At 38.8% G+C, this 27,729-nt stretch overlaps 1 protein-coding gene across 1 annotated transcript in view; it reads right to left on the reverse strand.

The window, feature by feature from the left end:
* Nucleotides 1-1,558: 1,558 nt before the first annotated feature.
* Nucleotides 1,559-27,729, reverse strand: part of kcnh1b (potassium voltage-gated channel, subfamily H (eag-related), member 1b) — a 41,302-nt gene continuing 15,131 nt past the window's right edge. The window contains exons 8-11 of the mRNA XM_079470856.1: nucleotides 13,827-14,026; nucleotides 13,394-13,646; nucleotides 12,610-12,806; nucleotides 1,559-4,354 (exon numbers count right to left, since the gene is read on the reverse strand). Coding sequence (XP_079326982.1) covers nucleotides 3,503-4,354; nucleotides 12,610-12,806; nucleotides 13,394-13,646; nucleotides 13,827-14,026 — 1,502 coding nt within the window. The 3' untranslated portion in view covers nucleotides 1,559-3,502. The remainder of the gene's footprint in view (nucleotides 4,355-12,609; nucleotides 12,807-13,393; nucleotides 13,647-13,826; nucleotides 14,027-27,729) is intronic.

The following is a 27,729-nucleotide window of genomic DNA, read 5'->3' on the forward strand; positions in this document are numbered from 1 at the left end:
GAAATGTGACATCCATGATGGTGTTTTATGTCCTGCGAGGGGCAGTACAGGGCTGTTTTTATATGAGCAAGAGCGAGGAAAGACTGCAGAGGATGCCCATGTGCCGGGAATGCCTGACACTGCATTGCAGATCAACAGACGAGAGGAGGAGACTGCAGGAGTCACGCTGAGAGAATATCAGGAGAAATCACTGAGGGATTCCCACCTTTAAAGAGGGAAGACTGTGAAAGACACCCAGTCCTCACCGCATCACACCACAAGACAATAAAGAAAGATTCACAATACTGAATCAAACATCACTTATCAAATTTAGAATAACTGTCATTCAATGCAACATTTTTATTCAATGCAACTTATGTTTGTCATATGTAAAATTATTCATAATGAATAATGACATAAATGAATCAAAATGACCATAAAGACTTTTTTATCCTTAATATTTAATGACTACTATTTTTTATTTCTGTTGCATACATGGTGTATGCACCATGCATGTACATCAAACAAACACGCGTACAAAAAATATCTTTATTAGCTCTCAACATGACTGTAGTACTCTCAAGTGTCTTCTTCAGCAATGTTTAACAATGTTAAAAAATTTTTTTTGCAAAACACCCCAGAATGTGAAAAAGTTGACATGTTTCCACAAATTAATATTACTGATATTTTAACTTCTGCTTTTGATCGTTCCTTCTCCATTCTTGCATTAACCATGTGTCCCTGTTACAGCTACACCAGAGTGGTATATGAAGAAATAAAACACAGAAGTGAAAATCATTTAAAACATTCCTATTATGGGTTGCCTTTGATGCTCAAAAAACAGGAACGATTCAGTTTCCAATTTCATTGCAAGTCATTGTGGTGATATTGGAAAGTCATTTCATTTTTAGGGTTGTGTATTTGTATTTGATTATGTAACTTCTTCTTCTTAATGTCACGTTCTGGAAAACAGTAACGTACTCACGAAAAGACAAACGGCTGAATACATGTCTAAGTCTTAAATATCTGTTGACATTAATCTGTTCTAAGATTTCACATCAAGTGTGCGTGAATATTGATTGGGCTTCATGTTAATCTGTGTTAAGCAATTGAGTGGCAGAAGCCGTAAGAGCTTGTTTAGAGATGCTGAGATGCATGGCGCAGGTGTTTAATCACATATATGTGTTTGAGAACACTCGGGGGATCAGACGGGATCTGTGGCTCTGAGCAGATTACAAAGTCATCAAAGAAAACAGTCCTCTTTCGTTTCAGTGAGTCAGAACAATGATATCCAAACTAACCTGCTAACACAAACAACCTTTAAACAAATCCTTCAATAACTCACCATAAGATTTCAACATTAATATCATAATGTATCGAACATGTCATTTATGCACACACATCTTGTGACTTCTGTGTATTAAGCACTTGATAAATCAGTTTATTGAAAACAATGTTCATGTGATTGCAAAGTATAAAATGTTTAAATATAATTAATTTGTGCTTTTATGTGACTCCTTTTAACTGACATCAACATAAATATCAGCAGAAGACAGAACATGAAAAAATAAAAATGACAAAAAAAGTATTTAGGCTCATTACTTGTGAGAGACATTTTGTACATGAACAAGAATATTTTTGTTCCACTAATTCAAGATGTAAGTGTTTGCTGTACTCTCAGCTGCGTATACACTAAAAGCATTTATTTTATTAGTTGGATAACAAGTATTCCTCAACTTTTAACAATATCTATAAAAAAATGCTAGATCATTGCTCTTGAACACATGATAAGACGGTATACAGATATGCATAGTCAAGTGGAAAATTAAATTACCAGCCATGCATGGACTTCTCAAACACGTAATTTCCAAAGTTGCTGTTCTAGTCTCTCTTTACAGATTTTCAAACATAAATATGCATTATTTTTCATTCATTTATAATCGTTATCCTTCAATCTTTCAGCATTTGAAAAATCTCCTGCATTTGTTAAGAGCTGTAATGTAAATAAAAGGCCACTTTGATTCCAAGCCTTTAGTTAGTTTGTATCGACATTTTTAAGTATAATCACTATGTTGGAATCCAGTGTGTCTTTTACAATTCTACAGTGTACATGTGGATTCATTCTGACAGTATTATCAGAAAGACCAATGTAGATATTCAGTGCAAATCTTGCAAAATGTTGAAGAAATGAAGGAATGCAATACCACTTTGACTTACAACAATGAAAACATGACGATAAAAGCAAATACTGTACAATTTTAAAAAACGTACAGTTAATAAAAACATGCTAGTTTAACACTAGAAAACCTTATTTCATGCTCCATTTGTTCACATTTCAATTATTGACCTGTTATGGCCTGTTAAATAACTTTGTAAATCAAAGGTCATCTGTATTGCTTATATGCCACAATAGGTTGGTTTTATAAGGTATTGTAGAGGTACCTGTTAAGTTCAGTACATGACACAAATAATGAAAATGACAGATGATTTCAGGTTATGCATAACATATCTTCCAGTATGACAATATGGCTTGTCACTTTTCTTCAAACACGACCCATGGGTCTTAAATGAGCCCCTCTATTGACAGCAGGCACAATTCAACGTTCAAAACGGTTGCCCTGTTTTACTTCGATTCACAACATTAACAATTTTATAATTGGGGCCAAGCACCAAATGTGCATTTTGATTGGTAGCCATAGTCAAACGTCATTTCATGAAACAACATGAAACTGATGTTTTCTTTTACACCACATAGAGGGCGCTTTCAACAAAAATATACGTCGTAATTTGCTACTTGAACAAAGGTTATATTGGTTCCATCTTAGGAGAAGAACATGCTCATACATATGTAAGAATACACATCTTCTATTGTATACCACCAACATTATTTGAGTACATTTAAACTGGCTACATTTATAACACTGTAAAAAACAAGTACCAAAATAATTTGGAAAATATTTTGTGGTGCTGCATCAACACATACAAGCGTATTTATGATCCACTAATTCTGTGTTGAATCAAGTGTTTTATATAGGGAGATATCTGAAACATTCAAATTGAAGGGAGGTGCGAGGACTAAAACTGAGAAACTCTGCAGTAAATGTTTGTGTCCTCAGTACCTATATTTAGGTGGTACAATTTACCTGACAATTGCTACCTATCGCAAAAAGAATAGGTCTCAATTTAACACATCATTAGTTTTGAGATTAAAAGGTGATAAATGTTTTGATAGTGAAAACAAGGAGAAGACTGGTGACAGTTGTACATTTCACAGAAACAAATACTGTATATGTTCACTTGATAGCCATACAAAAATGGAGCCATACAAGACGTTCACAGTGGATCTCATCACAGTGATATATAAAAAAAACCTAGCATTATTTAAGTTCATCATGAACATCAATAAATTCTTGCCAGTGAAGTAACATGGGTTGATATTGGTTGAGGTCAGTTCACCTTTAACTGTAACAGGACCTAACACTGTTCCCTGCAGTACACCATCAACATGACACAACAAACATCATTAAGAGAACGTGTTGTCATCTTTTTCTGAGTCTGGTGACTCATGTCTTGATATGGCATACAAATGGGAAGACTCTGAGGTCTTATTTGCTGTGAGAAGTCTGAGTATATCGCCAAGCTGGTTTTCAAGCACTGACATTCGGCTGCTCAGAGAGTGAATATCCCCTCGCAGTTCCTGCTTGAGTTCTGTGAAGCAGGCTTGAAGACTGTGCTGTTGAATTGGGCAGAAGGCTTGGTCCCCATCATGTTGCATGGGGCTTCGATCCTGAGGGGTTCGAGCGGTACTGTCACCCATGCTGTCGAGTCTCAGGTCACTCTTGGTGATTCCACTGTCACAAGAGTTAATCTTTTTGAGGGACAGTTCATCTCGTGATTTAGTCCTATCTGTGAGTGTCTCCATGGACTCTGCTTTGGACACAGGGGACCAAGAGAGATCGGACTTGACTGTGGCTTCTTTAAATCGACCCCAGCCTTTATTGATGGCTGGTTTGGCTGGCTTACTCCCGCTACAGTTTCCATTAGGGGCCATAGGAGTTTGAAATTTGGCTCTGCATGATGTTTTTGATAATGATGAGGTGGCTGGTGTAGTTGTACCCTCAGTAACTGTGACAATGCTAGTTGGTGAACTGATCTCGCTTATCGCAGTTTGCTGTACACGAATCGGGCCTCTTTCGACGTCCTGTTCTCCTTGACTTGCTCGCTCTGCGGCTAGCCGGGCTTCTCTCTGTTGACGGAATCGTTGAAAGAGACGTCGCACAGGATGGTCCGGGGGAAGATTCAGAGGAGCTTCGTTCTTCCTCCGCAGGATCTCCTCCTCCTCCCGTTTGACATCGCTTATTTTACGGAAGACAATCTATATGATTCAAACAGAAAAGAACATTTGAACACGAACGCCACATGTCATTGTATAATTGTATTTATGCTTTCTTTTGGAATACAGAAGTGTGATATTTGTGTGATACCTTAATCTCATTTTGTTTACCAGAATGACAGGAATTGTGGGTAAATAAACAACAAACCAACAGCATATACATGTACAGTGCAAAATTCTATCATGAATTACTAAGTACTTTCCTAAATTCCAAAAGAACAAAAAAAGATACAATAATTTTATTATAATAATGCCAGACTAAAGATCTCATATGTGTTTAAAGGACTGGAATAAAGAGTACAAGTCAGATTTATGTTGTGTTTTAAGAGCTTGACAGCCCTTGTCTGCATATACTGTCTAAAAAGTATTTTGTGTTGAGAATGAAAGGAAATCATAAGAAGAAACAGTAAACTATGCCAATAGTCATTTTTGGGTGAGCTTTAAGACATTTAAAGAAGCTGATCCAGTATAGTGATTTGACAGTTTTGAAGATAATGTGTGATGTAAAACAACCCTTTGACATATCTGACTGTCCACACACCTCGATATCTTCATTTATTCACTCTGGTGAAGAAGACTACTTGTAATGATCAATTCGGTCAATGGATTTTAAAACTGCCATCCAATTTCAGGTAGAGGTTACTTAGACCCACATGTCTGAAAGATGAATTCCTAAAAATCATTCAGCAGCTTTGATTTACATTTCACACCTTTTGTTTTTTCCGCAGAACGTTTTTTATTATTAAACGTTTGTTTGCCAATAAAATAATGATGTGAATATTATTCTTTAGCAGAGATTACTAACATACTATTGAAATGTGTACTGTGCACGGTAGTAAATGTTCTGTATGTACGGATGACAGCAAACACACCAAAATGTACAGTAAACTAAAGATCACTTTTAGTCCAGCTGGGACTAAACACTTCGCTGTGCAACTGACCCCAGGCAGTACGGGTGGGCAGTAACACATCCAGTAACATTACACTGAACTACAGAGGCGCCATCAAGAGCCTACTGAATGGCTGCATCACTGTGTGGTATGGCGCCTGTAACGCTTCCTTCCGCAAGACTCTCCAACGCATATTGAGATCATCTGAGAAGGTGTCTCTCTCCCCCCTACAGGACATTTATGGAACCTGTCTCACCGCAAAGCCCCCTGCATAGCAGGTGATCCCACCCACCCGACACACAGCTTCTTCATGCTGCTACCATCAGGGAGGAGACTGCAAAGTCTCCAGGCCAGGACCAGCAGACTAATGGAGAGTTTCATCAACCAGGCTGTCAGGAAGCTAAACTCCCTTCCGCGCCTGTCCTATAAAACTATAGAAACACTGTACAACCAGAATTACACACAATTCTACAGAAAACTGTTTGTGACCCTTTTGTATGGAACATCAAAAATATGTTTTGAGAAATGTCTCGGTTGTTTTGTGTTCATAAAGAGGAAGTCAATGGGGTTCAATGCTGTTTGATTACTGACGTTTTTTCGAAATAGTTTCATTTGTGTTCTGCTGACGAAAGAAACTCATAAAGGTTTGAAATGGCATGAGGATGAATAAATGCTGAGAACTATTTTCATCAAATTATTCTCACTGTTAGAGATACATAATATAAACTCTCAGCAGTCTATTGTTTCCTTTCAGCATTCAAACTGCTCACCGCTCGACTGCATTGATCATCCAGAGTGGGTTGTCATGAGTCAGTGGTCAGGTTTTATGGGTTTGAATGGTACTTCATGTTTGATGAACTACATATGCCAACTCTTAGTTGGCTTGCGATCACACATCTTTGCCTTTATCCAGGGAGGTATCTGTTTTTCTTTTAACATTGAAAAGTCCTCACATCCCTAAATTAACATTGTAGATCATCATGATTCATTTTCAAGTATCAAGTTGTTGATATGCTGGACACTATTCCGATGATTTGGTGCTTTTGTGGATATTTCTTTTAAATAGGGTTGTCCCTATCCCCTTAATGAGTCATGGGTGTGTTTTGGGCTAAATGTGCAGTTAACCAATCAGAGTCTCATCTCCCCTTCCTTCGCCATGTCGGATTCGCTACACTGCCACACTGCGCTGGGTGTATGACAGGGCCCCTAGTCTTAAGAGTGTGTACCGCTCTGAATACAGAATGACATTAGAGAGCTGCAGCAGAATAAAACTTCATCAGTCTGATCCTCACATAAAGCTATTGTTTTAAGAAAGCTACACTTTAGATACTGGCCTAAAAATCCTTGTCTAAAAGTGCAGACTGTTGCTACAGTGTTGTTGAAGAGTAACTTCCTGAATGCAACCTCCTTTGTACGGTTACAGTCAGTACATGTAAATGAACAATGTAACCATATATCTGGACCGAGAAATAGCTGAGAAAAGTTTATTGATGGGCAAAAGCCTGTGTTTTGTTTCAATTGGAGGCACATGTAACTCAGTCTATTTCTATAAAAACAGGTCATTAGTAATTCTCACAGTGTTTGACAACGCTTGCAATGCACTGGGGGCTCGACTGTAGCCTGACGCTGCGCTCCTTGAGAGAGAGAGAAAGAGAGACAGAGTTGATGATGTAGATAATTCTGTATCAGGTTTCTATTTTCATCTTGCTCTTCAGAGGTCAGAGTGACTTTGTGTTGCTGTAATTGAGCTCTTGACTCTTCATGGCCATTTTCTGACCGCTGTGACATGAAATGCTCGGCTGTGATCCTAGCGATGTAATCGTTCCCTCTGCCGGCCCGGACACTTTAGATTTCAGCATTAGTTAAATAGCTGGATCTGATTAGACTGATAATACACCCAGAGACACAGAGCTGCTTATACAAACAATCTTTACATGATCAAACAAAGCTTTTACTCAGATGACGATCACCAGGGACGTGCACAGGAATTTTGAGGGGCAGTTGCTCTGACCTGAAAAAAGGGCAAATCCACCCACCCCCCAAAAAAACCTCGCAGGCTATATGAAGGACTGAGAATAACAGGGTCTTTATTAAAATATATATATAAAGAAGTAAAACACTGAAATACAGCACTCAATCACCTTAACTAGTACTAATAATAACACAGAAAAACATAACTCCCTGAAATATCTCTCCTGAATCCGCCTCTTTTCAGTGGGCATCTTGGCTTCAAACATTATCCAAAATAGTGAAAGGATTTAGGCATTTAACCATTTAGAGTAAAATAATTAATGTGATGCATTGCTTCCATCATTCATTCTTCTTGCTAAAACGAAATGTGAGAAACTAACTATCAGCAGACATGCAGCTTAGTTTGCCTAATGCCTACCTACCAAAAAAATAGTAGCAGGCTGCTTGTCTGCAAGCTATCTGTCTTATTATTTAGGCTTAACGTGGCAAACTCAGCCTGGATTTATGAAGTTTTGAATTAATTTCATAAAACTTGATGATGATGATCGTTCGTTTGATATACATCACAAAATCACCTTTTCTGACAACGTAATAGTGGCCATATCCATAACACCAAAAAGGAGGACACTTTGCAGCATTAAGTGAGGCAAGAATAATTGCATAGGACTCTGGTGTACTCGCAACTACAATACAATTTTGTGCATCATATCGATGGTCTCATGATACAGTTATTCTGAAACAGTCTACTCTGTTTTTTCAAAAATTGTCTGGCATGAATATTTGACCTAAGCTTAAGGGAAGATGTACCTGCAGATCGTCGGTTACTTTTGTTTTTCTGTGCTGGCATGTCGCATGTCCATTGACTACTAACGTCAACTTGACAGCGAAATCCATGAAAAGTGTCTGTACTGCCTTTTTATATAAAGTTGTGCTCTTCTGTCCATTCCGGAATAAATGAGGTCTGACGTTTCAGTACATTACCGTTATGATGTGACGAAGCCAGCATGTGGACTCCACTTCCACGTCGTGGAGGCTTGTTTATGTTTTTAACCAATGATATATCAGACATTTTTTTGATACCTCATTCAGCCAATCATTTGTTTGACCGGAGATCTTACGGCGTCAGACGCTATGCTGCGGCGTCCCAATAAATGATTCAGCACAAAAGAAGGACAAATGAGTGTCCGGTTTGAGGCTGCCACGGACGCATGACAAGGGGGCTTAAAATCCGGACTGTCCGGCCGAAATCCAGACGTATGGCGTTGAGTCGTATCACCCGATAACCGCGACAATCTCCTTCTAGGGCCGCTCATGCACGCTCAGCTCAGGTGCCGGTCACGTGCAGCGCTGCAGCCATGTAAACAGAGTTTGCCCTTCCCCTTCGGACTTTCGTTGCCCGAATACGGAGGTGAATGAGGCTTTTCGCGTTTTTTTATCGAGACGTATGTGAAATTCTGCATCCATTGTATGATTTATTTATTTATTTTCCACCTCGGGAGGGCAACGTGAGTCGAGAAGGGCATATGGGCAGTTGCCCGGGCAACCTGAGCAACCCCCCTGTGCACGTCCCTGACGATCACACACGTGTGGCATTTTATATAATCACACCTATAGTGTCAGATTACACCAGGTTAACTAACCAATGCTCCTTCAAGCTTCCATGAATCATTTGATCAACAACAAGTAATGTTATTTTCAGTCATAAATGACCTTTTAATATCAACAAAACAAAATGTGTATGTGTATGATTGATCAATATGTTGCGGTGTAACAGCACATGAAGCTCACAATCTGATATAATACCTGGTAATGGATTCATGATACGATAGTATTAACAATGTTACGAACAATATCTTTAAAATTCAAATATCAGATTGCCTTCCTGTAGCCAAGGTCATGGGTTTCGATTCCAGGGGATTGCTCATACATTACTCAGATGTCAATGTAAGTCGATTTGGATAGAAGCATCTGCCAAATGCATAAATGTTAAATGTAAATTTCCAAATCATAATCAAGCTTATGTTCAGTAACATAAGTTATGTTTCAAACCACCTATTTTTACATTCACATTTTGGGATAATGAATGCAAAACACTGTCTGGAAAGGCCAAGATAAGCATTCATTCTAAATACGATGATGCACATAAATTCTCAATTGTACTAATTATCGTTTTTATCAAACAAGAAGAAATGCCTGAAAACTATGAGGAAAACACTTTTATCGAAATAATTCCATGCTGCAAATTTAAAAGGTACGCAACTTTATATTTCTTCGAAGCCTCATAATACACAGCAATTTCATTGAATAGTGGAATGCATAGTCGATATAAAAAATGGATGAGTAACAATTTCTTATTACTGAACTCGAACAAAACAGAAGTGTTACTTATTGGACCGAAAACCGGCAACCAAGAATACTGCTTAACTATTGACGGATGTTCCATAAATCCCTCGTCATCAGCAAAGAATCTTGGCGTTTTATTCGGTAGTACTCACCTGTAAAATTGCGTTTTTCCATCTTAAAAATATATCTAAACTACGTCATATGCTGTCACCGTCAGATGCAGAGAAGCTTATACATGCCTTTATGACATCAAGACTAGATTACTGTATTAGGTGGTTGCCCTGCAGCCCTATTACAAAAACTCCAACTGGTCCAAAATGTGACAGCTCGAGTTCTTACACGTACAAAAAAGTATGAGCATATTAGCCCGGTTCTGTCAACCTTGCACTGGTTACCTATAAAGCATTGCATAAACTTTAAAATCTTGCTTATTGCCTATAAAGCCCTACATGGTTTAGCTCCTCGCTACTTGAGTGAACTTGTCTTGTTTTACAGTCCTTCACGAGCACTACGCTCTCAGGCGTCAGGTCAGTTGGTAATACCTAGAATCAAGTGCAGGCGGCAGATCCTTTTCCTACCTTTTCTAGAGTGGAGGTTGCTAAATCCAGTGTTCTTAACAGGGGAGTCATAATCTAAGGGGAAGGTTTTGATACCCACACTAGATATAAATATACCTGATCACATCACGCTAGATCTTTTATGAAATAACACCAATATTGGAGAAATCTGGATGCTTCAATGTGACTATTTCTGGTATGTCATGAGGCGATAACTGCTGTTGTCATGGTTCTGCCCTCTCTTATCTTGATTTTTGATAGAAATGCCCTCATGTCTATTGTCCTCTGCCCGTTCCAGCCATGTCCAGCCAGTAGCCAGGCCGGTACCCAGTCCTGTCTAGCCGGCTTTACAGTCAGTACCCAGTCAAGTCGAGCTGCAGGCGCCCAGTCCTGTCAAGCAGTCAGCATACCAGCCGACATCCAGTCCTGCCCAGCCACAGGCGTCCAGTCCTGTCGACCAGTCGATGAGCCAGCCGACATTCCAGCCGGTGACTCGGTGGGCACCCAGCCTGGCCTCCAGTTTGGCACCCTGTCCGGTTCTGCGGGCATGCCAGTCGTCAGTCAGACTTCCCCAACTAGCCCCAAGACTTTTGAACTTCCCCCCATGAACTTTGTTGTACCACCACCCCCTACCATGTTTATTATTTTTATTGTCTTGGACATAATATGCGTTCTCTCCGGTCTTGTCTTTGGCCCCGCCCCTCTTGTTCCTAGTCTATCCATTCCCTCTTTCCAATTCGTCTCGTTACCCACACCTGCCCATTGTTATCTCCTTTGTTAGTCTCCCTATTTAATGTCTATTGTCCTGTGCCCGTTCATTGTGCATACTACCTTGTCTGTCGTGCTATCTCTTGTGAGTTTTCTTACTGCCTGTCTTTCGTGTAACTGCCCTGTTCCGAGTGTTCCCTGCCTGGTCTGGTTATCTTCTTGTGTTTTTGACGTTGTTTCACATTTTAGTCTTGTCAGTGTTTTTCCCCATCGTGGGTGTTTGTTTTGTGTTTTGTAAATAAAGTCTTAATTTTCCCCACCACCTTCCGCTGCCTGCAATTGGGTACTTCATCTCTCTGTCACCCCCCCGGTCGTGACAGATACTGACATCTGTGTTGTTGACGTGCCTTTATTTATAGAGCTACAATGCTGACTTGGCCAAACATACACTTAAATACATACATTACATACAACATACGTTTAAATAGTGTGTTTTTCCTCTGTCATCCAATGTAAATACATATGTTATGTTTGAATACAGCGCAACTGTAATATTAAACTTTATAATAATTTATTATATCATGAAATTAAGTCACTTAGCCCTGGATGTATGCTTCTTGTGTTAATAGTGATGTACTTAAATAACAATGAAGTAAATAACGAAAGTCATAGTCAGAGCTTAGACTGAGCTGTCTTTACATTTTATTTACTTATTAGTATTTTACACATTTGTTAGGTTTTCTGAGCTTTCTGTGGCTGTTGTGACAGCTTTTAACCGCAAAAAATTATTTGAGAAACTTTACTTTTAACCATCAACAGAAATGTCCTCTAACATAGTAACAAATACAAAACGAAAGTGAGAAGCATCAAACAGGAAGTCACTCGTGGTAATGGCGCCCTCCATGGAGACTTTGTATTAGCACCTATCGTACTATTGGTCTTTTATGACATATCACTTATTGCTCCCTGAATTCTTCATAGTCGCTTTGGATAAAAGCATCTGCTAAATGACTAAATGTAAATGTGAGACAAGAAAAAGGTGGATATTGTTAAACCTCTAGGTGTATATACTGGCAGATAGATGACACGTGTTAGCGCACATATTAACAGATTATAATCTATTGCCTGAGGGTGTCAAACCATAGTCATACCGTAGCATTCTGTGTTCTGAGACCTAAATTTACTCTACGAGTAATGGACTCTATGGTGTGTGTGTTTGTGAGAAGATTGTTGAACTCATAGATCTTAAGACCTCAGATGGCTTCAAAATCGCTGCGCTGTAAAAAGTGCTTACAGCGTGAGATGAGACATGAATTTAAATGAGTCCTGTTCGGCACCAGCCCCGCCTCCACGGATGCAATGTAGATGATTTAGATATTGTTGAATCCCACATTCTAGACAGCCAATCAGATTTTAAGGTTAGGTTTAACGTTATGCTTTGCAGTGGGTAAGTGGGTTGAACAGTACTGTTCCTGTAGCTCAATTGGTAGTGAACTGTGTTAGCAGTGCAAAGGCTGATTCGATTCTCAAAGAGCACACATAGTGATGATGAAATCTTTGATGCACTGTGTTGCTCTGGATAAAAGTGCCAGATAAATGTTAACTTAGGTTATGCATAATGTTAGGTTCTTCTACTCATTGTGAATAAGGGACATCTCTCATTTGGTAGTTCAAAACAGGAAAGTGAACACCTCTCACCTTATAAACACGGTATTATAGTGACAAGTTTTTGTGTTCATGTAAAACAGCCTGATAGTATGTTACCCACCCGTTTCCTCAGGTTGTAGGTGAGCACCAGGTTTCTAGAGAAGTGTCCGGCGAAGGCCGTGTAGAACTCCAGAACCTTTTGTAAGGCGTCACGTTTGATGATATGAAGATCACAGTAGGTCAGTGCACGAACGTTGGCACAGGCCTGAGCTAAATTCACCTCCTTCCAGAACACGTCCCCAAACACATCACCCTTCCCTGAGAGAAAGAGAGTGGAGACATTTCATCAGTATTCCTTACAGCCTTTTCCATAAATGACTTAAACTCAATCTGCACTTAATAATTAATCTGTTCAAGCTAAGAGTGCTAAATCAGCTCATGCATATAAATGAGACTAACATCTTATGCACAATGTTACAACAGCATATACATAAAAACAAAAAAGGTTTTTAAAAGATTAACAGGGCAAAGGTGCAGAAATATCACAATTTGCTTTAAATGTAGAGAGTTTAGAGTGTACTTTTTTACATACAGTATACAAGCAATTCTTGGTAAACCTTCAGTATAGGGGACAATTCTCACTATTAAGTAGTTTTTATTAGCACGCCTATTATTGGCATGTTGGCTGTTTATTAGTACTTATTCTGCATGACCATACTCTACATCCCTAATCCTACCTCATACCCAAACCTAACAACTACCTTACTAACTATTAATGAGCAACAAATTAAGATCTTTTGGGGAAAAGTCGTAGTTATTTGTTAATAGCGAGAATTGCCCCCTATACTGAAGTGTGACCTATTTTTTGGGAAATCAACTCAAGAAAGTAACTACTGTACACTTACCCAAAATGGCAACAACTTCATCGTCTTGAATGACCTCTAAGGAGCCTGACACCACAAAGCAGAGGCTGTCCACACTTTCACCTGCGTGATAGATCAGGTCGCCCGGAGCGCTATGGATGGTCTGAAACTCCATAGCAAGAGCTCGCAAACACCCGTCGCTGGCCAGTCGGAAAGCTGGATGTTCCTTGAACACCTTCCTGTTGAGATGGACGCAGATGTCCGCTCGCATGTCCTTGGGACAAATCTGCAACACCTGCAGAAGAAAATAATTAGAAAAACAATCGAAATACTTTTAAGATTATGTGGAAAACCTCACGTAAATTAATCATGTGAAGGACATTATTATGGCATATTAATAAGCTAAAATAACTGATGATGATGAACTCACTGGGTTAAGACTGGAACCTGTGGCTTATGTGAATCTGTCAGGTACCTTATCTGTATCAATGCCTCTGGACATGGACCAAGTGGAGACGATATAGTCCATCACTCTCTCGCTGAGGCCCTTGGGAACCTGGTAGAGCTTCAGAAAGTCCCTCACGCTATTCAACATCTCGTGGTAGCGGTTGGTATTGGCGTACATTTGCTGGAAGATGGTGGTCACATTACCAAAAATGGTAGCGTAAAGGAGAGCTAAAAGAATAAAAAAACACACTTTTGATTTCAGTCCTGTATTCCAATTCAAACTGAAAATAATATGCACTGACAGAATGAATTCCATTGGAGATTGCAGTCATATCTCATTTATGCCTTATGGCTACTGCTCAGATGAACATTATGACGTCTGTCTCCAATTGTGGGAAAAACAAAAAAATCCCTTCTGAGATTTATCATTTGGAAAAGGTTACATTTAAATTTATACATTTGGAAGACGCTTTTTTCCAAAGCAACTTAAATTGCAGTATACTATACATTTGTTTCTAAGTATGTGCAATCCCCTGGGATCGAACCCACGACCTTGGCATTGCTAGTGCCATGCTCTATGCCCTGAGCTACAGGAAAGGGGAAAAGGTGTAATGTAGTGTCATATGCACAGAAATGTCACACTTTGCATACAGTTCAACAGCAAAAGAAGATTTCTAGAGAAATATCTATATCTGATCCATCCATATGTTGAACCTGACCAGCATTTTTCGGGGTGTTGGCTTATAAATAACAATGAGGTATCAGTTTTGTTTAGGTCAGCAAGTGAAATCAGATTTAATAAAGTTGTTATTGTGAGAATATCAGATCCATTAAGGTGTAAATACTGGCTTTGTAGACATCAAACACGTCTGCCTCAAGGACACACACCACATTTTGTCATGTGAGAAACCAGACGCCTGCTTGCTCTGCAACCCTGTGAACCTCTGACCTTACAACAAGAAGCTCAAATCCCAAACCCCCATCCCGCTATACGGCCCGAAGCTGCTGATGTCTTCTACAGGTTCATTAGTGTGTCATGTAGGTCATATTATTGATTGCTGTAATGAAGCTAAAATGCTCAACTCCAGAGAGGTTAAAGCTTCATATGTGTGTGTGTGTGTGTGTGTAATGCAGTTGAAGATGCTCACAGCAGTCCTACACCTATCAACCAAACTAAATTTAGATGACCTGACCTGCAGGGCTTCTCAAACTGTGGGTCGGGACTAACATGTGGCTCATACCGTGAGATCCTGAGAGAAGTTATATCAGTGTAGGTGAGTAAGAAATGATTTCAAGAAATGCTCATTAGTTTATACCTCTGTCCGCTACTACAATTTCACTGGCCATGACATTAGTAATTCTGAATAAAAGCAATTTCTGAGAACTCTCCTCACGCTCCTCCTGTGAAACGACTGAATTACGGCTGGCCTCTGCTGGATCACTTACATCTCAGGCTATTGCTTTCCAGTCAGCACTTTTTATTCAGCCCATCACCATCTGAGGCTTTCCTCTCTACCCAAAGTCATACTGATCAATCTCAGTTTTGCTTGCGTTACAGATAATACAGGTCTGTAAAGTGATTTATAATATATTTAAATTAAAAAAAAAAAAAATATATATATATATATATTAAATGCAAATTTTCTGCAAACTGTAAAAACAGAAATATACCGTAAAATATTTTTTCCTGTAAAATGATTGGATATAAGGATATATATACAATTGTTTTTCCCACTTTTCTTATGTGTTGTCTTGTTCTGTAACTGTACAATTGTTGACCGTATTTAAAAAAGAAAATGAAAAATATTTTTCTGTTGAATGGTAAAACAGAAATATACCGTACAATAACGGGTTTTCCCCGTAACAGTGTACCTAACAGAGAACGTTTATTCTAGCATTGAACATGACACCTGTAGTCTCATCTATATGGTTAAAGTGGACAATGGCTTTGTCATCATCCGGTCTGTGTTTTGCCGTCTGATGTGGACTCATTTTAAGTTTCCTGTGTAGTCCGTTATATATTTTTTTCTCTGGTTCCATATTGATTTGCTCCCAGTGTTCTGTCTATATACATTCACATTTAGAAGACGCTTTTATCCATAGCGACTTACAGATGAGGTAAACAATAGAAAAAATTGGAACAGCATAAGGACAACAAAAAGCATAAGTGCCGTCTCATATAGTCCACCACAGTATACAGAGCAATTATTTTCTTTTTTTTAAGAGTAGAAAAGAGTTGTTCATTTGCAGAGAGTAGGGATCTGGCGGCTACATACATCTGCATTTGCGAGTGAAGATAAGGGGGTTCCAAACCAGTTGTGGTCTTGTAGGCCAGGTGCAGAGTCTTCAATTTGATGCGAGCGACTACAGGGATCAAGTGTAACTTAATGAAGAGAAGAGTGACATGTGCTCTCTTCGGTTCATTGAAGACCACTCTTGCCGCTGCATTGCCGCTGCTTTATAAGCCCTTTTGTTTCACTTGTCATTTGTCAGTCTTTGTGTCTGTGCTTTGGTTCATTTATGTTTGGATTACTTTTTCACGTTGTTTCTTTCTTTTATTTTAATGTACTTTGTTTTGTGTTTATTAAATCCTCTACTGCACTTGGATCCTCTTTCTGCCTGGTTTCTATGTGTTACAGCCTGCTTGTTTGCTCTTTTAATGTACTGTTGTTGATAATTATTACAGTGAATAGAAACTAATGTTCAATTGAAAATGTCAAACTTTGATTTTTAAACTTCCAAGCAAATATTTTCTAAACAAAAATCACATTTGAATGATTTCTAGCAACTGATAAACTTCAAGCAGGATAGAGGACAAAAATAATTCAGTTTACAGCAGCCTATATAGCTTGTAATTTAAGGACCTGTAGGGCAAAGGACATCTATTTCTGTAAAAAAGGACTCAGACAGTTCATGTCTCAATACAGTTTTGTTCTTCATTTTCAGCCTGTGGAAATGAAAGTCAGCAGTCATGGTGAAACCACCACCGGCTTTAAAAAAGGAAATTCCAAAATGTTCACTTCTGTACACTACAGCACAATATCTTCTGTAATCTGTCTGACTTATTGTGTGTTAAAAGTGCAGGGTTGGGAAGTAACGAAAAACACACTGAAAAGAGTGAAACTTTGGACCAACTTAAAAAACAAATGTATCCCTCACATCAGCAATTTTCTTTTTGTGTTTTCTATTAGTTCACGTAGGGTTTTTGTACCACTGTTTAAATCTCACACGTGGGATCACACACATTATTAACACACTCCTGAGCAATTATTTTAATACCAGCACAATGATAACTGTCACCAATCACTTGATCCCAATGGATCTTTGTTTTCATTGCCTCAACAAATGTACACTGCTCAAAAAAATGAAGGGAACACCTGATCATCACAGCGCAACACCAAGTCAGTTAACCCTCAGGACTATCAATCAACCCGGTAAGGAAGCATATGTGATTGTGAACCATTTTCACTTATTTTGGTGCAAATAAAAGTGACAACAGGTACACTGGAGAGGCAACAACAAGGCTGGTCTGGGGAGGACCATTCTCAGAGGGACCTCCACGTGCTATGAAGAATTGGGATGAAATCCTCAACTCTATTGTCAGATCTTATGCTGGTGCAGTGCAGAGCCCTCCTGGTGCATGATAATACCCAACCTAATGTGGCCATAAGGTCTCTAGGCGGTTTCTGCATGATGAAGGCATTAATGACAATGACTGGCCCCTCACGTTTCCCAGACCAAAAACCAGTTGAGAACCTCTGGGATCTCATCTATCCAAAGCCATTAAGTAGCACCATAGACTGCCCAGGAGCTCACTGATGCTCTGATCCAGGTCTGAGAGGAGATTTCACAGGAGACCATGTGCCATCTCATCAGGAGTGCGCCCAGACATTGCGGGGAGTACATACGGGCACGTAGGGCCATGCACATCACAGACTAACATTATGAGTTACTGTGGTAAAACTTTAAAAGTTGAATGAGCCAATATTTATACTTGGTCAAAGGTTTAACGTTTACAGTGCATGTAACTTGTTTGATTTCAAATACAAAATTTGAGTAATTGTATTTCATTACAGTTGCTTTTATATAGGTGAAATCAAATTACAGTTTCATGTGACAATATTTTTTCGATTACTTGAAATGTTAAAGTCCTTTGTTTCATTTAAACATTAATATAAACTGTAACAGGCAAGTCATATAAAGAGCAATCAGCGATTCCTGAATCTGCAAAAGCATCCTAAACTACAGTTCTGCTAATAAGTTTCATACCCCTTGCTGAATATGCAAAATTGGAATAAATTTATCAAAAGAAGGATCTGAATTCATAGAAATTACATGTTGATTTCATTTAGTACAGTCCTGAATAAGATATTTCACAAAATAGAATTTAACGTATACTCCACAAGACAAACTGCCACCTAAAACCCTTGAATATTTATCGTCTGATCAACGACTGTTCTCATGTTTTGTGCAAGATGTTTGTGAGTTTCTTGTTTAAGGAATTTTTTGGTAATTGCAACTTTTTGTCTCACAGTTCTGACTTCTTTCTTAGAACATTGCACTATAAATGTCTAATGATGTAAAACTGATGTTGTTTAAGTCCTCCGTTTGGTGATCCCTTTGTGTTACGAACCTTATTATTATTCCAAAGTATTCTAAAGTATTTAGATTAAGTTACAAAATTTGTGCAATCTAACGAAATATGTTATAGATTAATTTTTAAAGTATGTATTTTGTAATCTTTAATGGAATACATTTGAAAAGTAACTTTCTCAGCCCTGTAAAAGTGAAACTGGAAGATACAGAGAGTTTGTTTTGTGGATTGCATTGGTGGACTTTCTGAGAAACATATGGAAATCTTTCGTGACTGACTTTTAAAAGATCGTTTAAACATTACAGTTGTACAGCGGATGGCTGAAGGGTGCTCTTTTTTTACACATATAAGGGTCATGCTCACTCAGATTCTTATTTAATGTCCTCAAGAGCAGCGCTGTCATTAAACTGTATAATCCAGTGTCTCCACAGTCTCTCTCTCCCTCTCATGCAGAAGCTGTGCACATGCCTGTTGTCTCTGATAAATGTTTGTTTAACATATGAATACTGCCACTCTGCTGTAATATTTATGAGATACAGTACATAAGACCTCATGTGTTTCTATGTTCAAAAAGGGTTTAGTCAAAAGTAAAATCCTAGTGATCCAAACTTGTCACAAGTTAAAATTTCACTTGACTGACAACTCAATTGAAATGAAAAAAAGTGCATTTGCTTCTCAGTATGGAATATCAACTGTTATGACTCGGATTGCTAAATATTAGATCTCTCTCTAATAAAGCACTTTTTGTTAATGATATGATAACAGATCATAAAATAGACATGCTCTGTCTGACAGGGAGGTGTTGCTGCACTTTACCGTAACTCTTTTAGCATTTCTCAGAAGTCTAATCCTAAATACAATTCTTTTGAAGTCATGGTACTTGATGCATCAATACCTAATACTAAGGACAAAACATCTTTAAAATGTATTCTGTCTATTGTATATAGGCCTTCAGGGCACCACACAGATTTTATTAAAGAATTTGGTGGGTTCTTATCAGAACTAGTACTGGCTGCAGACAGAGTCCTTGTTGTTGTTGACTTTAACATTCATGTAGATAATGATACAGATGCTTTAGGAATGGCTTTTAAAGACACTCTTAACTCCATGGGCATTAGTCAACATTTGTCAGGACCTTTAATATTGTTTTACGGTATAAACGTGGGCGACGTAAAAATCCTTCAGCAGAGCGAAGACATTTCGGATCATTTTCATTATCGAAAAATGAAATCGAAAAAAACTTTAAGAAAACTCAATTAGAGGTATTTCGTACTGCCTGGAAGGATAGTATTAAAAAAAATACAGGAAAGCCCTAAAAACGTCTAGATCCGCCTACCTTTCATCACTTATATAAGAAAACCAGCATAACCCTAGGTTTTAGTTGATAAAGTGGCTAAATTAACCAAAAATAAATCGTTGGTAATACCTAGAATTTCAAAATCAAGTGCAGGCGGCAGATCCTTTTCCTATCTAGCGCCTAAACTTTGGAACAGTCTTCCCTGCAATGTCCGGGAGGCAGACACACTGTCAGTTTAAATCTAGACTAAAGACGCATCTTTTTAATCTTGCATACACTAGACTATCATAATATATATATTTCAAAGATCTAGGCTGCACTAGTTAGATCAACCGGAACCAGGGACACTTCCAATAACAACTGATGCATTTGTTGCATCAAAGAGTGCAGAACAGTACTCTACTCTCAGCCAGTCTTGTCTCATTGTTCCAAGGTTACCAGAGCGGGCAGGATGCAGTCCAAGGTTACCGGAGCGGGCAGGGCGCAATCCATTCCCAGACCTGACAAATGCTGGACGAAGGACGTGGCGACTCTACAAAACTTCAGTCGCTATTAGATTATTAATGATAATTTTAAATCTAACTTTGTTTTTTATTTTGCCTTGTTGTGCAAGCACTGTCGAGCTTGTGCAGAGGCTGCAGTTTATGCCAGAGGGGAACTGGAATCCCCTGGTTAGGCCTGGTTTCCCTCTGAGGTTTTTTTCTCCTCCAATGGAGTTTTGGGTTCCTCGCCACCGTTTGCATACTGTTTTGCACTGTTTGCCTGGCCGGGGGGGCTGCTAGAATTTGATAGTCTTATTTAATTAACTCTGCATATAGAAATTTATTGTGTGTCTGATATTTGACCTGTGTTTTGACTTCCATAACCTTTTATGTTTTATTTATAGTCAATGTTTTCTTGTACAGCTGCTTTGTAACAATGAAAATTTTAAAAAGCGCTATATAAATAAAGCTGACTAGACTTGACTTAGTCTTCCCTGCACTGTCCGGGAGGCAGACACACTGTCAGTTTAAATCTAGACTAAAGACGCATCTTTTTAATCTTGCATACACTACACTATCATAATATATATATTTCAAAGATCTTGGCTGCACTAGTTAGATCAACCGGAACCAGGGACACTTCCAATAACAACTGATGCCTTTGTTGCATCAAAGAGTGCAGAACAGTACTCTACTCTCAGCCAGTCTTGTCTCATTGTTCCAAGGTTACCAGAGCGGGCAGGATGCAGTCCAAGGTTACCGGAGCGGGCAGGGCGCAATCCATTCCCAGACCTGACAAATGCTGGACGAAGGACGTTGCGACTCTAATAATCTAATAGTGGCTGAAGTTTTGTAATGATAATTTTAAATCTAACTTTTTTATTTTGCCTTGTTGTGCAAGCACTGTCAAGCTTGTGCAGAGGCTGCAGTTTTTGCCAGAGGGGAACTGCAAGCCCCTGGTTAGGCCTGGTTTCCCTCTGAGGTTTTTTCTTCTCCAATGGAGTTTTGGGTTCCTCACCACCGTTTGCCTGGCCGGGGGGGCTGCTAGAATTTGATAGTCTTATTTAATTAACACTGCATATAGGAATTTATTGTGTGTCTGATATTTGACCTGTGTTTTGACTTCCATAACCTTTTATGTTTTACTTATAGTCAATGTTTTCTTGTACAGCTGCTTTGTAACAATGGAAATTGTAAAAAACGCTATATAAATAAACCTGACAATTTTGCAGGAATGTTGAGCTACAGCACAGGACACAGCGTAAACCATAAAAACTCAATCTGTCGCATGCTTGATGACTAAAGAACGCAAAGAGTGTCCCAGGTCCACTCAGAAGACGCTCGTGAAAGAATGATCACTTTAATGCTCTGTTCTCAATGAAGTGTATCAAGCTTCAAACGGGTCTCACAAGAAACAAGAGATGAAGAAAACCCAAAGACAAACAGAAGAATGAGGAGCTCTTTCCCTCTCTCCACAGTCAGACAACACACAAACAGAACGAATGCCTCATGCTGCTGTGATTTTATAATGAAGATTAGAAGTATAAATCAGGGTAAAGTTGCAGTATAGGTTTATAAAGCATCAAACTCAAGCAGAATGTCTAGTAACAGTAAAAGCTGATGTCAACATCAACAAAACAAACACCTACAAGTAAGGACCAGTGAAGTGCTAACACACAAGAAATAAAAATAAAATTAAGATCTCTTTAAAATCTCAGTTTTTAGTCCTAGACATCAATGAGAATTAATGAATAACAAAAAAGGAAAACTTTGCTTATGTGCTTATAGTTTCAAGGGTTCTCAAAGCCTCTAAGTGAGCCCAGATTTGTAAGTCTGCAAATCAAAATTCTCTATTATTGAAGATCTCAATATGATCTCAAACATTTCTCATCCAAAATCAAATCCAGATTATATTACCTCCACAGTTTGCCTTCATTTATTTTACACCTCCGTACTCTTTATGTGTTTCAACAATGACACTCATTTGATTCTCTTTTTATTGCTCCTGAGTAATCACACTCCTGAGTAAAGACTAAGCTGATCCTCAAATGACACAATAAAGAACTACATCAAATCTCCTGAGCCACGAAAGAGCAATAACATTATGGTCTGTTTAGTTCTGTGGTTGGCGGCATTAACGAATATTATATGTCATGATTCTCGTGGTGAGACACAGAGAGAGGACCCAAGCGCAGACAGCGGGTAAGGGGTTAACAGATAATTTAATAAATAATAAAACAAAGACCCACGAGGGGGTAACAGCACAAAACATGGATACAATAACATGACTAAGACTAACTACACAAAGACTTAACATAAACTCAAAACAAGAACTACAAATACACTGAACTAGACTTGACAAGACACATGGACTCACCACACAACCACAATGAACCAGCACAAGACAGAAGACACAAGGGCATTAAATAAGGGCGCAAATCAAGAGGGAAACAGGTGAAGGGCATTAATCAATAACGAGGGTAACGAGAGGATGGGAACAAAGACGAGACAGGAGAGAGAGTATGGAAGGCCATAAGAACAATAATTGCTTCTCTCCACACAAAACATGAGATTCTGTCATGATCCTGCCACTTAACCAAGAGAAACATGACATGATGCGGCAGAATCATGACATTATAGGCATACTTCTTTAGGCTATATGTTAAGAGTCTGTGTAAGTAAACATTTTGCAATGAATGTAAAAGCACTCTGGATTTTCTAATAAATGAAGGCTAAAAATTTGACAAGTATGGCAGTTAGACCTAATCAACAATATATAAAAAATTATTATTGGCGAAGAAACACCACCAAATACATGCTATAAAACTCTTAATAACAACCGTGAGAGTATTCTAACTTAGTGTAACCGGTTCTAGCGTAAAATAAATTTTACAAAATATGGACGAAAATGTATGGATGAAAAGTATAGCTCAAACGAAGTGTGACACTGTAGCAGTAAAAGGTTTACATTTTAGGTCACATTTTAACACTCATTTGCTAATTCAACACCCCAATCGAGGGATGATAAGCCTATAAACATCAGGATTTAATCAATAACAAACTGATTTAGTATAAAAATATGGATAGAACGTATAGAAAGTTATATCTCAACGAATTGTCACAAGTAAAAAATGAATAAATTATTGTAGATTGTAACAATTACCTCCAAACTCAACAAAATATCAACTGTTTTAAACAATTATGTAAACTGCATTAATGTAAAATATGGATGAAATATACAGATGAAAATGTATAGCTCCAGCTCAGTGACATTAGAAAATAAGACATTTTTAGTATTCAGTAAACAGGTAACACTGTAACAAACATCACCTCATAAACTGAACCAAAAAACTGCACTGCAGCACATTTGTGAGATCTGGCTAGACAGCAGTTGTCGCAACCCACAAAACGTCTGGCAGATGGGCATCAGTTATTCTGGACCTCAAACTGGTTCATAGCAGAGAAAGTCTGTTCACAAATGTACATGGACCTAAAAAGGCTCAACATTCTCTTGGCAAGTGTTTGCAGTTTGGCGAATTTCTCTTTGTTTAGTTGCCGATAATAGTTTATTTGCGAGAGTTGCGCATGACAGAAGCGCAACTTGTCAAGTCAATGAGCTCTAGTTGCAGTTCATGCGGAGCATCATCGGGATCCACGGAAAAAGGAGACGCGAAGAGATGCATATCTTTCTCCTTTATGGTAAAATCTTTTAAACGCCAGTTAAACTCAGCAAAGAGGGCTTAGATCACCTCTGCATACTTCCCAATTTGCCCACTTGTTTCTTCTGGGAAACAGTCCATTACTTCTTTGAGTGCAGGGAAATGTGAAGAGTTGATTTCACTCTGTGACAGGTGTCTTTTGAAAAGTTTATTTGCAAACGCCTTGATGTGAGAATACAGTTGACTCACCACTGCGTCTTTTTTCCGTGAAGGTTGATATTTAATGCATTCAGGTGTTTGTTAATGTCAATTTCATTCACTTAGGGTCCGACAGTTCTTTCATCGCATGACCCTTTTCATGCTTTGTCTCGTAGTGCCTCCTCACGTTATTTTATTTCATAACCGATACGGTCTCATTGCATATTAGGCAAAAGCAATTATTACGACTCTCTGTAAAAGAATACTCAGCTTTCCAGCGCTCATTAAATCAACGGCACTCCTTATCAACTTTTTTTGACGTAGCCATTGTGGCATCCTAACGGGTCGACTGTCACTCACTTGGGCTCTCACTATTTGGCCCTAAAATCTAGTGCTGCAACCTTCTGTTGACATTGTAAAACTTGCATGAATTGTGTTGCAGGCGCCTTAAATAAAAGTTTAAAATTAATCCCAGAGCCGTGATTGGCCCGCGGGCCTGACTTTGGACACCCCTGACTTACAGAAGCCAACAATCCCTTATCACACAAATACACTCAAGAAAAATGCAAAAAAGAATGAAGCCTGTTTTGTAATATCATCACATATTTACTTTACTGGGAATCACAGTATTACATGTAGAACTGATTGTTTTTATTTGAGGGGAAATGTGACTACTAATACAAATGAAGTCACAATGCAGGAAGTGCTCTTCACGTTTGAAAAGACATAAGAGTGAATAAATGTGAGAATTTTCATTTTTTGTATAAAGTATCGCTTTAAGGCAAAAACAGAATAAAGTTGTACATAAGAACACAATAGAAGCACACGTCCAATGTGTATGTGACAGTAGTGTCAGACTGAATCAGTGCCTGATGTATAAAAGCTTTAGTGTCAGAACCCCCCCCTCTGATGACACTTCATATCACCGTCACCCTCAGGCAGCCAAGCACATCACTCACGACTCAGAATAGACCCCCTCCACGCGCACACACCCACACAGGTCCAGAAAACGCACATTGAGAGGAAAGCAGATTTACCGGGTGAGCGTGTCTCAGACACCAGCCACCATTTTAGAAAGGGTAACTTCAGCTAGGGAGCGAGTTGCCTCACCATATGGAGGAGTTTAAGTATGATATGATATTGTTCCTGAGTGAGGGCAGGTTGAGTTGGTGCAGTGGCAGCAGTAATGCAGTAAAAAGAAAACTAAAGCCTAGGGTTGCCAATTTACTAGTTAATCTACATTCTGACCCTCATCTACTGTATGGTCATGAGCTGTGGGTAGTGATCGAATGAACAGAATTGCAGATGCAATCAGGTGAAAGGATTTTTTTTATCTGGCCCTGACAGGGTGTGAAGTTAAGAAATCTGGGGGGTCACTCAGAGGACACAGTTGAGGTGGTAAGATGCCACACAGAGGTAATGAACTGGTAATATTTAACTGGCAAGAAAGCCTGTGGCAGACCCAGGACACAGCGAGATATCTCACATATCAACCCCTTAGAATCCCCAGGAGGAACTGGAAAAGTAGCAGGGTCAAGGATGTGTGAGCTTCCCTACTTTGCCTGTTGCCTATGTGACTCCGATAAAGAAGATGAGAATGCATTTTGTTTCTCTTTAAGAGAAAAAATATGCAATACAAATATAAACCAAATTTAAGTTACACTGGTTGTTGAAAATAATGCAAATAGTTTAGGTTCTGTACAGGTTAAGCCTAAAGGAAAACAGTTATTTAAAAGATATGAAAAATAACCACGTCTAACATACGTTCACCTAAAGGATTATTAGGAACACCTGTTCAATTTCTCATTAATGCAATTATCTAATCAACCAATCACATGGTGATGCAGTTGCTTCAATGCATTTAGGGGTGTGGTCCTGGTCAAGACAATCTCCTGAACTCCAAACTGAATGTCAGAATGGGAAAGAAAGGTGATTTAAGCAATTTTGAGCGTGGCATGGTTTTTGGTAGTATTTCACAATCTGCTCAGTTACTGGGATTTTCACGCACAACCATTTCTAGGGTTTACAAAGAATGGTGTGAAAAGGGAAAAACATTCAGTATGCGGCGGGCCTGTGGGCGAAAATGCCTTGTATCATCAAGGCATCAGCTAAAGGTCAGAGGTAGAGGTCTTCACGGGTCCACTTAGATCCGAAAACCCGAGGTCCGGCCCGAGACCCGAGCGAGTTCGGGTCTTAAAGATTCACGGGAGCTTCGGACTCGGGTCGGGTATATTATTAGGTTGTTCGGGTCTCGGGTAATATGAAGTAAAAATGTTTTTTGCTGAATTGACCCGAGGAAGACCCGAACTATCCTGTACAATAACAGCGCGTCGCTCGTGTGTGTGTGCGTGTAGTTACCAACTCTCCTCTTGCGAGAAAAAAAGATTGGTGCAGGGGATAAATCAGGAAACTGGATTAAGCTGTGTCTTTATACTGTTTTGCGTAGGCTATTTAGCCTGAGTTTGCGCAATTTGCCAGAGCAAAACAAGAGGATCAACGTTTCCATTGCCATATCAATTTCATTTTCATTGATAATGTTTACATATAGGTCTAGTCGGGTTTAAAAAAAATATACGATGGGTCGGGTCGGACTCGGGTCTAACGTTAACGGGTCTAATGATTCACAAATTTAGTAAATAGTTTATTAAACCAGCAAAACAAATGAAAAATAAAACAAAAGTGTTCACTATCTTTGGACAAAGTGCAAATTAAGCATCTGAATAAAACAACAGCTTCACTAGCTTGATAAATGGGTATAAATAAATGGAAACAAAATCTCTTAATAATTTTTAAGAAAGTGCAAAAATAATTTAGAAATCAATTCGCAATAAACAATAAAGTAATAGCTTTACTGCTTTAGATATTCAAAATAACATGAATCAGATCTTTTTAATGCTTTTGTCACTAAAGCAATGTCCACTTAACTAAAGTTTAGTGAAAATAAAATGTAACATCCAACACAGAAACAGATAAATAAACACTAGCTTCCCTAGCTTGGTAAAACTGCACATGTTTGTTGCATTTAATATGGCATCCAACCAGTGTTCGGTTAAACTTAAAAGCGACACAGGGGACACGTCGCAGCTCCAGATATCTGTTGCATAATTCACTATAAATCTTACATTTTTTCGGATATGTGTTTGCAGACTTTTCGGTACAGTTCAGGTAGAGCCGTCTCAGATAAATATTTACGCTTCAACGTGTCGTACCGCGCTCCAAGTGGTTTATGAGGAGTCTGAAGCCATTATTCGCAACAACGGATAGCTGTTGCCCATCCATAACAATGAAATTCAGTATGCTTTCAGTGATTTTCACTGCTTTCACACTACCAGATGGACATTTCTGAATTCTTTACGTTGTCTCCGCCAAGGTTAGCTGCTTCGTACCGTCTCGTTTTAGTTTCTTTAGCTTATTGAACTCTGCGTGCTTTTGAGGATGACATCTCTGTAAATGCTTGATTAAATTAGTAGTATTGTATTTAGAAGCTTTATCATCACCCCTCGGAACATTTACTTGGAACTTGTTGGCGTAGCTGTTGTAAAATAACTCCAAATGACAGATATTTTGGCTCGCTCCATGCTGTTCGCTGCTATATGGTCACTTGTTCACGTGCACTACGTACAGAGCACGTTGCTAGCGTATGATGTCACACGTGGCGCAAAGCACAGCCACGAGAGAGTTTAAGAGCCGGTGTCTCCATG

This window comes from Barbatula barbatula (genome assembly GCF_947034865.1).
Source record: "Barbatula barbatula genome assembly, chromosome: 13".
NCBI classification, from domain to species: domain Eukaryota; kingdom Metazoa; phylum Chordata; class Actinopteri; order Cypriniformes; family Nemacheilidae; genus Barbatula; species Barbatula barbatula.